At 38.9% G+C, this 11,886-nt stretch overlaps 2 protein-coding genes across 7 annotated transcripts in view; both read right to left on the minus strand.

Annotated features, from left to right (window-relative positions):
* The window catches only part of phaf1 (phagosome assembly factor 1), a 35,854-nt gene extending 32,335 nt beyond the window's left edge, over nt 1-3,519 (minus strand). For both annotated transcript variants that reach the window (XM_031874342.1, XM_031874341.1), the window contains exons 1-4: nt 1,400-3,519; nt 1,123-1,205; nt 284-367; nt 107-150 (exon numbers count right to left, since the gene is read on the minus strand). In XM_031874342.1, coding sequence (XP_031730202.1) covers nt 107-150; nt 284-367; nt 1,123-1,205; nt 1,400-1,463 — 275 coding nt within the window. In that variant the 5' untranslated portion in view covers nt 1,464-3,519. The remainder of the gene's footprint in view (nt 1-106; nt 151-283; nt 368-1,122; nt 1,206-1,399) is intronic.
* Nucleotides 3,520-3,609: 90 nt separating this feature from the next.
* The window catches only part of cbfb (core-binding factor subunit beta), a 30,137-nt gene continuing 21,860 nt past the window's right edge, over nt 3,610-11,886 (minus strand). For 2 of the 5 annotated variants that reach the window (XM_031874345.1, XM_031874343.1), the window contains exon 6: nt 3,610-7,689. In XM_031874345.1, the coding sequence (XP_031730205.1) occupies nt 7,618-7,689 (72 nt within the window). In that variant the 3' untranslated portion in view covers nt 3,610-7,617. The remainder of the gene's footprint in view (nt 7,690-11,886) is intronic. The other 3 variants (XM_031874346.1, XM_031874347.1, XM_031874348.1) reach the window with 3 other exon arrangements.

Genomic DNA, 11,886 nt, shown 5'->3' on the forward strand with positions numbered 1-11,886 from the left:
ACATACATACATACATACACATACACACACACTTGCTGCCTCAGTTGTCATTCAACAAGCTTCTAATTGCCTCCGACTTGATTTTGGCATTATCATATCTACTCACCAGTATTTCAACTTGACTTTGCTCAGGTCATACACTTCGATCACCTGTCCCTCACGAAGATGAAAAAGTTTAGGGTACAAAACAAATAGTCAATTAAATGTCAACAACAAGATCAGAGGAGTCCAATATATGTGTCAGATGCTGCTGCTTAAGTCTCATAAAATCAACAGTGTTCACCTTGAGTCTCTGATTTGTGGCATCAAACAGCAGTTTAATCCCATCCTGAGTCAAGTTCAGTATGAGGTCATGGCTGAGTGGTGTCTGGAGGGGAGATAGAGAAACTAATTAATAACTGAGAGGCCCTCATGAAGAGATATGCAGATAGGCAAACAATCAAAATCAGCTGTTTTTCCAACTTAACTCAAGAGAAACAAGGCACACACCAAGATTTATTTTTTAGAGACTATTTCATGTGAGAGTACGTATGTGTTTCATATTTGGTGTCGTACATGTTAACATGAACTGCTTCCAGTTGTTCTTGAATAAATATTGAATCTAAGACTGATGGTGCTGTAATAACAACCTCCCTAACGAACTCTAGTTATCGCTATGGAACCTGGGAAATCATTTCATATAGCCTCACAGATATTGGATTTTTGAGGCAGATGCTTGTTGTTGGGTTTTTTTAAATGAAAAATTAGACAACGGTACATCAGCCTGAATCCAATTGTTTTTTAAGAATTGTGACCACGACACTAATGTCTTAAAAATAGACATTTCAGTGCTCTCTGCTGGACACATTATGTATTGGCAAAACTATAACTGAAGTACGTCAAACATAAGTTCGTCATTTCTGGTAGCTAATCAGCCTAAATGCACGGCACTACGATATTACTGCCAAAAATATTGTAAAAATCGAAATATTTGGGGTTGTAAAATGAGTGGAATTGCTGTGGCCACACAGGAAAGCCTAAAAAAAAAAAACTAGATTGGGATTTATAAACAAGCTGATTCACATTGTTTTGTGAGTGTGACAGACAGAGCCCATAATAAAGACAGACTTCTGGCCATCTCACCTGTTCACTGTATAGCACCTGGACATTTTTGATGATGCGGCAGTGTTTCTGCAGAATAGAGATGGCCTGGGCCAATGGCATCCCTGGAAACACAGACATGCACGCAGAAATAAAGAGAAGCAACCGTTTGTCTTATTGAGCGTCAGTCAGCAACAGTTAAGATGAACATGCAAGGGAAATCATTTAAAATATGGCTTTGATTTAACATGACTGAATAGCTTATCGTCTCAATCGCTTTCTCCGTCTCTATAGAACTTGAAACAGTTGTAAAACTCACCTAAGGCGAATTCCCATTGCTCATTTCCTAGTGATCTCTCAGGCACCACCTCCAGGTCCAGCATTGGCAAGTAGTGGGGGGCAGCTCACCTCACCTCAAGACACAATGGGACCCTCTGAGGGACCCGTTCTCTTCGCCCGTCTGTCCCTGATCCCAGCACAGTCTCAATAGTTTCAGATGGCTATTTTAGTTCATAACTCCATTGACTTATTTTTTCCACGTGAGCGCATCAAACAGCTCCTCAAACTATGGGTTACAGTAAAAGGTAGCCAGTTTCTCACATGTCATATGAGATTAAAAAAAATAAAATAAATGAAAACTAATGTGTTAAATATTCAAAATGAAATTCACAGAGCCACCTAAGACTTACATACGTTTTAAATAGCAGTTTAACAAGTTACCCAGAAAAGTCTGAAAGCTTGCAGACAAACAAATGATGCACCCTGCCAGCCAACCTCAGCTTACAAGGACAGCTGTCAGTTAAGCTAGTACCCGTTTGTGTGGCTTTATCACATAATCGATATGGATTTAACAAAAATGAATTCACTCGATTCGACGTCAGGAGTAAACAAACAGATTAGTCTGACGTGTTCAACAGCCACACGTCCACATCAGGCTTCAATGTAACAACGTGTTCGGTTACAGTTGTGTTCCAGGTCTCCAAACAGACCAACAGAGCAACTGATCCAGTGATGAACACCCCAAAAAAATACAGGCACAAAAAACAACGTGTCAAAACCCGATTATTGTCACTGTTAGCTATCGTCTTCTGTCACTGCTGGGCGGTTACGAAAGCACCAAAGCTCGACAACAACACTGTTTCTTTGCGCTACGGGCTAACGTTAGCTGCCCTGCGCGTAATGGTAATAAAGTATAAATATAAATAACGTATGTGCAGAAAATAACTCTGAATTCAAGACAAAGACAATGTATATCGCGGTTCAGACAGGCACGACATTCACAAAGAAAGCACGCCGAGCCGTGGGCTGTCTCTGCTGTCTTTCTTTCTTCCTTTCAGCAGAGGTTCAGGCTTTGGAGCTAGCTCTTCTGCCGCTTGTGCGCAAATTCCTGGCCGTGAAACGCTTTCCTCGTAACTCGTAAGCTCGTCTGCCGGTAAATGTCCACCGTGTCCTTAGCTCGGGTTTAATATGTGTTCAATGTCAGGCGCAGATAAGAGCAACACAGTGTCCAAACAACAGCAACTTCAGGCATCAACAACTGCCAGCAGGATCAGCTGATAATTCAACTTCCGGTGTTCGACGCACGTTCTTGGTAGACGCGATGACGTCATGGTCCGTTGACACAGATAGCGTTTCAAAATGTGCTCAATTTATGAAATATCTGAAACTGATGAAAAGCAAGAGAGAACAAAACTCTTTAAACTTTGTTATTGTAATAAGGTTTAAACTACAGAACCCCTTATTATGTCATTTATATTTTGTTTTATTTCAAGACATGCTTACTATAGTTAGCCTAAATTGTTTGTACTCAACTTTATTCTGTAATTTACAGAGCTCCTTTATGTTTAAACAAAAATGTAAGCATCAAAATGTACTTCAAGTAAAGTACTCATAATGCAGAATGGACCATTTCACAACAACATATAATATTGTACTATAATTATTGATGCATTAATGTGTTCTGTGCTTTAATGCTGTTGGAGCCCATTTCGATTTTGGCCTATTTATATAGATTTTTGTCCTATACATTCATTTTCAGGGTAGCTCGTGAATTTCCCCCTTAGGATCAATTCAGTGTCATTGATATAATAATAACAATATGTATTTATTGTTAAAATATATATATAATATTCAAAGTTACTAGATATATTCTAGTAAAAAGTACACTGTTTACACGCTGAGGTGTAGTTGAGTAGAAGTGGAAATACCTGAGTAAATTACAAGTGCCTCAAATTTGAACTGAAGTACCGTACTTGAGTAAATGCACTTAGTTAATTTACACCACTGCGCAAAGGTGTTGTCACTTATTCTTGCTGATCAGACTGTTCTTGTTGAAGGAGGGCAGAGCTATGCTGTGAATACTGTAATGTCACTAAACTCCATGTAGTAATAAGAGCTATCAAAGTGTAAAAACTTGGAAAGAGACACAGATGCCAATCAAGCACAGTCACCACACTACAGTCCTTAGAAACATCAGGCAAAGTGAAAACAGTGAAGTACCTGTTTCAGTGAAAAGATCAGAAAAAAAAATGCAAGAATTCATACATGTTTATTATGAAAAACTTACAACATTTTGAAGTGAATATCTCATATTTCTGATTCCTCCAAGAGGACAAGCTCAACCCTAAACAGAGAGAAAGGCAGACCGCACACACAGGAAGGAGAAACTTACAGGGAGTGTGTACAAGTTCTTCTTTGGATCTCTAAATAAAACCAAAGTATAAATAACTTAAACAAACAAGAAGAGAAACAGAAAGACAGAAAGAAAATGGTTGTGGTTTATGTTTTTTGCCTTAATGCCTGCATCAAGAAAATTGAGGGATGGAGTATCAACTAATATGTCTACATGGGTAACCACCTAAATAATGGTGATATTGGGTGGGTGATAAACTGTGGTCATATCTACAACCTAGAACTTTTGTCTTTTAAAATCAATCCCTCACTAATGTTTCTTAACCTGAGCACACGGTTTAAATCCATAAGGATGCAGTTGAACTACACAACATGGCAGACTTCATTAGACCACCCATGGTTTTTACTAGATTTATCAGGAAAGCAAGCTTGATTAGCCATTGATTGATCTAGCTGTAGTACAGAAATAACCGATTAATTCATGACTTACAGAATTCCAAAAACATACAGTGAGTCTCCCTAACCGTACAGTCCCTGACTGTCCACCTACATCTCACCTCTCATTGTACTGGTTCATTACCAATGCTCTGTCAGTTCCCACTGATTCCCTGTCGGAACCAAAGAGAACTTTCTGGGAACTTTTTATACAATGAATTCAAGTGAAGAGTTACTTAGATTGTGTGTCATAGAAACATAACAGCCACTGTACATGTAAATCTATGACAGCTTGCACCACTTGTTCTAATGCCTTCCTCTGTCCCTACATTCACCGCACCTCTTCATTCAACGTCTTTAATGCCTCGTCACTGCTGTGTCGACTCTGCTAGACTTCTCCACACAACGCTATATCAAACTCAGCCGAGACACAAAAATCCACTGCTTATCACACTGAACGTGCCCCAGGACAGAAAGTATAGTTTTCCACATTCCTCAACTAATTTAGCACCGAGTCACAGGGCCAGCTGTCTTCACAGGATCAGTATGCTCTGAGAAAAATTAAAGCATTCAAGCTTTTTAATGCTGCCTATGAGAAAATGAATTCCACAAACTTAGGTTATCTGAATGAAGACCTCCTATTCGGGATGAAAATCCTGCTTTGTTTTTTGTTGTGCCCCGAGCTTGACAATTTGACCTGGTGTGTTTTTGTTAGTGAGGTTTTGGAAAAGTTGACATATTTGTTACCATTTCAACTTAAACCGTTCCTTTTAGTTCTTTTGCGTGAGGTCTTTTATTACCTTTCTGTAGCCACGGTTGGGCTGTGGCATCATCAAGTCTATCATGGTCAATTCACTTTTTTATTATAATTTCAACTATTATATATTTCTTTACTGTAAATCTCATTGTAAAATGTTACTCTCTATCAATCAAAAGTTGTCTCAGCTCACGTAAAGCTCATCAAAATTCTTAATAAGTCAAACTGAGAGAAAAGAAAAGCATGAATAAGAAAAGATTTGTCTCATAATTATTGTAATGCAACAGTTGAGTTCAATAAACATAAATCACACTGGGAATTCAAATGAGCCTCTAGTTGCACAATATAAAAATAAAAGGGTTTGAGTCAATCCACATTCAATGTGTTTATCCCAGGAAGTGGATTTCCTTAAAAAAAAAAAAAAAACAGACCATAAAAATAACATTCATATATGGAACACGTGAAACAATGAAAAACTAAAGCAACAAATGTCCTCAAAAGTCCTAAATCTCTGGAGACGTTTTGTAATTTTCAACTCAGCTTTACATAAAATAGCCTACCGCTGCTACTACTAGTCCATAAAAAAGCTGAAAGATGAACAAAAATGAATACATATACAGAGGTGAGAAGTAATATAAAAAGTAAACATCATGACTTTCACACAAACAAAATGATAAGATAAAAAACATACCGTTTCATAGTGCTGTAACAGGACAGGGAATAGTACCTCAACTGTATTTAGGCTTTAACTGTCCTTCAATGATGAAGGACATCTGGGTGATTGATCGATCAATAGATGGATTCTGACTACATTAGATTGGTACCATAGACTGTACAATCTATGGCCTGGCCAAAAAATGATTATGGTTGGTTTCAATCCAATTTTTCTATACAGAAGTGACAGAAGTAATATGGGACACCTGCGACTGATGTGTATGGTGTGTCTTATTTATTTTCTGATTTGATTAATTGCATGTTATAGTCAGATGTTACATCATCGCTGTATAGTATAAACCACGTATCTCCAAACAGTCAACTTTTCATGAGCTAAGTAGGAAATGTTTCTTAACCCATAAAGGAACACTTAAATCCTTCAGTTTTTAGAAGAAAAAAAATCACAAAATTTGAAGGTACATGGTTTACACTGGACAGCGATTTTATGGTATGATGACTCTGTTGCACTGAAAAAGTAATACACTTAATTCTAAAGGAAATTAAGTATCACCAATTTCATGCACACGGTTGGGGTTCATTTATGTCAGATCACAAGTCCACCTGGCTGACATATCCCGGTTAAATAAAAACAAAAAAGAAGCCCTTTGTCGAGCATGCTACTGTTTGGGTCCACGTCAAGAGCGTGCCGAAATTTGGCTGCACAATAACATAGCCTTGAATCACCCAGTTATTCCTTCCCAAAGCGCTGTAAAGTGAGTGCTCTCTTGTAAATAGACTGCACAAAGGGAACAATGGAGAACGTAGGCCTGTTTGGCTTCATGCATATAAAGAAAATCCAAGTGGAGAACCAGTCTGATTGTATCACATAGTGCAAAACCCCTCAGAGGACTAAGGATGTTTGAATTGACCCATACACCCACATACCCCACAAAAACACCCAATCATTTTCTGATTGCTTCCAGAGGCAAAGATAGCAGAATTTGTAGCAGTTTTCTTTGTTAATTCGAGGTTGTTGCTACAGAATCCGTGATTCTACAGTCACGGGCATCTCACCATAGTGATGTTTCAAACACATCATGAATATTAGAGTACAGCAAACACTGCTTAACCATAAAACCTGGTATAATTCTCTCTGGATGCCCTCCTCCAACCTGCCCACATGAATGTGATTCAGTTTACCCTGTTCTCATCCCCCTCCCCTCCCTTTTACAGCAGGTGAACTTTGGTCTAAGAAAACAGCAGGTTTCAGGAAGTGTGCTCGGTATAGTTGGGGTTAACAAGGGCATGCCCACAAATGTGAAATGTTGCGCAGCACTGAACAATGCAGACACAATGCTTTTCCTTTTCCGCCCCTCAAACTGTCAACACGTCACCTTTGTTGCATGCTCCTCTGGTAATCCTGACCAACAAGCCCTGGCCATGACCCTGAGCCAAACAAATCTCTCTTTTCTCTGCCCCCTCCTTCTGTCTTATATAATACCCCCTCACAACCCCTCTCCCTCTACTTTCAACATCTTGTATCCATAGAAAATATTCTTTTGGTATTTGAATCTAGCCCTATCAATTCATTTCAGACCTGGACAAAAAATATAGAAGTTTTTGACTGATTTGGTCTCTGCTTTATATATCTGAAACACTCATTTGACTCAAGAAACAACTTCAACTCTGGATGTGTCACATTTGCAAAATAATGCTAATTCTACTGCTCACGTTCCTTCCTCTGTATTTAAATGTATTCAACTACTGTTTGTCCAGGTCTCTTGTGTCCGTATTCCTGTTACTCCCTCTATTTTAGAGCTTGATTCACTTTCAATTCAATCAATTCAGGAAGTTTATTTTCTTCTACATTTAAATACGTCAAAAAATCTTGCCGACTGAAAACGATCATATCAAACCTGTTAGGAAATAATAGTGAACAATTGGTCAACAATTGCAGTTTCAGTTGACTTTTTATCAGTTGACTGTATTGAAAGTGAATGGACAGCCAGCCCTGTTTTTCTCTTCTGCCTCTTTTCACTACTTCCTCATCCACTTCCTCCTCAGCGCATCTTGTGTTCCACGTCAGCGTTGGCCATGTTTGAGCCAGGGCTGGGGTCCTGTTGTCGTCTGGACTGGGGAGAGAGAGGGATGGAAGGATGAAAAAAAGGGGAGAAGAGAGGAAGAGGTAAGGAGAGAAAGAGTGACGAGGAGAGAAGACAGGAAGAGGGACATGTGAAAGATAGCAAGAAAGGGATCAGAGACAAAGAGACAATACATTAAGTACAATTAACAGGTGTAAAGACGTATGGTAACACTTTACTATCTACAGACACATAATCATAAATGATTACAACTATATTTTACTGTGTTATGAAGTATCAACTGTTTAATCCCCAGTTATGGATCCTTTATAGGAGCAGTTCAATTGATGACAAAATAAACACGTATAAATGGCCATATATCTTCTTACCACAACTCTATAGTGTGTTATAAACCAATTATTTGTTGTTCACTAACTGCTCATAAATGATATAAAGTAAAAATAAAATGTTAGCTCCAAGGTTATGAAAGGTAACTGACCCAAGGACCCAAATGTGAGAACTGTACTAAATTAATCTACAAGTATTAACAAATAAAAGTTGCAGTTCCACAAACTGCCCCTAGAGGAGGCCAGAGAACTTTATGATGACAAGGCTCAGCGCTGCTGTTTATACACTTTACTGATATTTTAGTCAAGGTGGCTGGCAGACGGACAGGCAGACGGACAGATACACTGGCAGACACAGATAAACACACACACACACCAAGTGGATCATTAGGTCATCATTAGGAGTCATCAGTATGACAAGACTTTTAAATATATTTCATGACTGCGTGTGTTTGTGAGCCTGTGGCATGACCTGGCTCCTGATGTAAAAAAAATAAAAAAATTCTTGTGGTTAGATGTTTACACTTCAGTGATAGCTGAGGGGAATAGAGAGGGGGGTTGAAAGGAGAGGGAGGTGATAACGTGTGTGGAGAGGTGAGGCAGAGAGCAGAGCAGACAGAAATGCAGACAGAGATAGTAAAGGGGTCGCTTAGTTCAACTGGAATGTAGTTTGTGTCATCTCAATGACTCACCATAATAGCAACATATACACACACACACACACACACACACACACAGTATGTCATACTACCATTTTGACTTCTAACAGCCAGACTGACTCCAGTCTCCTCTGGGAAGCTTTCTGTTGCTTTATCAAAAATGCTGCTATCAGATAAATATAATTAGGACTTGTGGAACCACAATGAACTGGACTCTTAATTGTTCAATTGACTTTGAATTGAATTTGGGATCTTGCAGAATTGCCAAATTCATTTCAATGTGAGCTCTATGTGTGGGTAACTGAGTTTTGTTATTTATTATTTTACAAAATGATTTACATGGTATGATGCAGTGGTTCCCAAACCTTTGCTATCATGTCGTAATTTGGAAGTTGAAGAGAAGAAAAGCAAACAAACAAAAAGCATCAACGCACTCTTTTTTTCTTCATTGTTCCCAAATGAATCTGATTCATATTACAGCAGATCATTTTGCCTTGTGATAGCAGGAAAAGCACAGGTGGAACAAATAACATGAACAGTCCGCTCCAGCAGTTATTGCAATGGCCTGCAACAGTTAATCACGTGACTTGTTACACCTGTGCTTGAAATGTCAAAATGTCTGTTTGAGAAAGGCACATTCAACTTATGTTTCACTTCACGTTTGTTCATTATGAGCTGCATTAGCTAAGCGGAAACTAGAGTGTATTAATCAAAGTCAAAGTAAAAAAAAACAAATCAAACACCTAAACACTTGGTTATCTGATTATAATCGACCACATCAGTTGCATGTTACTTTAAGTGTTTGGAGTGATTTAAGATACATTTAGATGATGGACAAATTCTACAAAAGCCAGCCTGCAGAGATGTGAATATGAACACTGAGGGCTCTGAGTTTATATTCACTGTTCTCACTGTTGCTGCTGCATCGTGGCTGTCGTGTAGTGTTTGTAGAAGGGAGTGGCCTTTGCTAATCATAAGGGCAGGAGAGCTTTCTGTATTGATCTACACACAGATGGAAGCCTGCTGGGCCACTATAGGCTGCTTAACCACAACTCAATACTGGAGAGGAGTGTGTGTTTGCGTGTGAAGTGACGAACTTAGAGATTTGCTATATCTGCGAGATTGTGCACATGTGACTGTACAGTATCTGAATGTGTGTGTGTGTGCGTGTGTGTGTGTGTGCGTGTGTGTGTGTGCATGTGTGTGTGTGTAAGTCAAAGCAGGGGGTCTGATGGCAATCAATACTAATGATATATTAATGCTTTCAGTGCCAGCTCATCATTCACCACCAAATCACATTCTGTTGAGCACTTGGAGAAGTGTGTGTGTGTGTGTGTGTGTGTGTGTGTGTGTGTGTGTGTGTGTGTAAGTGTGTGTGTGTGTGTGAGAGAGAGATAGTGTGTGGTTCAAAGGCACACTTCTTCCAGATCGATCCCTTCCTCATCCATCATCCTGTCAGTTACCTTCTGACCTTGAATGACTGGAATTTCACTTATTTTGGATGAAAAATGTTGTATCTGCCAAAATTTGTGAACAAAAAGGCTTCCCTGTTGTTCTGCTGAGCTTTACTTTAATAAAACGTACACAAGCCAAACAAATTCGAAGTTTGAGAGTCAACTTTCCCCAACAGCATTTTTTAAAGTCTAATCTTTGTTGAACATATAGCAAGTTATCACTGATCAACTTAAAAATCAATCTTATTCCGACTTTCAGTGAGATGTTTTATGGTTTAAGTAATGTCTTATACATGTTTCTCAGATTGAGATTGTGTCTTGAAAATGTAACATCTTTTAGATGGTGAAAACCATTTGTATGGACTTCAGTCTAAATATCATACATTGTATGCCACCTTGTGTACCCTCCAGAGATTCAACTTATACATGTATTCATGTACAATGCAAGCATGAAAAATGTATGACTAAATTACAGTATAACTCTATGCCAGCCCCTTTATCCCATGCCTTGCCCTACTTAACTCCTCCTCTCTCTCTCTCTGCTGCCCTCTTTCACACACTGTTCCTTCTGCATTTCTGCTTCTCTGCCTGATCATCTATGATTGATTTACAACAGACGAAATCAAAATATATGTTTTACAAATATAGACAGTAAATATAGGGGGAATAATTTCATTAGTCTTTACAAAAATAACACACATTTAGTGACTTCTGTCTTTGTTTTTCTATCTGACAGACAGAAGAACTACAGACGGATGAATAAATCAGCAGCTAACTAGAGACAAAGAGAGACAGAGGGAGAGGTGGCGTTCAGACCACAGCAATGCAGAGGCTGAATCTGTGCAGCTATTCGGCAATGCCCGTCAGTCACACCCAGAGAAATAGCTTGGAGCTGCAATATCCCACAGCGACTGCTGTTTCTAACAATCTTAACTCTACAATCTTACTCACATGCAGTTGTGTTATGAAACAAATTTTGCAACCGGAGAAGAATATTAACTCAATCTAAATTATCCCTTACTCCAACAGTAGACTTGTCACCCACTATTCTTTCTCTGCACCCTACACACACTCTAGAGAAGTCATTACTGCACTGCACATCACAAAATAACAACAAATAAATAAGGAGAACCAAAGCATCTAGACCTAGAATCACCGCCTCGTGTTGTATGCCTCCACCAACCAGTCATGTTGCAATTTACATCCTTGTCTGGCCAAAATGTCATCACTTCATAAGTCTATCCTAAAAGACATTTGTGCGTGATTGTTAAAATTAGCATATAAACTATTTGAAGTTATGGCCTAAATCGTGTTTTGTGATGTCACACTGACCTATGACCACCAACATCTAGTCAGTTTATCTTTGTCTAGGTGGACGTTTGTTACAAATTTGAAGAAATTCCCTCAACACATTTACTGATATAGGGACGGAACTATAATGCAGACATAACATACATACATAACACTATATCCATGTTGTCTACACCCATTTAAGGGACACAACAGGTCCAGGGCCATGAAGGGGACAAGAATTGTTAAGGACTGTGCAGTTTGTTTATTATATTGTAAAATGTATGGCATAAGGAACACTTCTTTAGAGCCACAAGTTGGTCCACAAATTTGGTGAAAGAAGTGTGGCTTCTTTGGTGTTTTGATTGTGCGCATTCATCAGAAAGGTCAGGGAGTGAACTGCATGCAAAGGAATGTGTTTGATAAAGAGAGCACATGGTGGCAGAGAGAAAAACTAAATGTTTGAGGGCCACAGAGAAATTGCTCCGACATGCAGCT

This window comes from Anarrhichthys ocellatus, unplaced genomic scaffold, assembly GCF_004355925.1.
Source record: "Anarrhichthys ocellatus isolate YVR2014 unplaced genomic scaffold, GSC_Weel_1.0 scaffold80, whole genome shotgun sequence".
NCBI lineage: Eukaryota > Metazoa > Chordata > Actinopteri > Perciformes > Anarhichadidae > Anarrhichthys > Anarrhichthys ocellatus.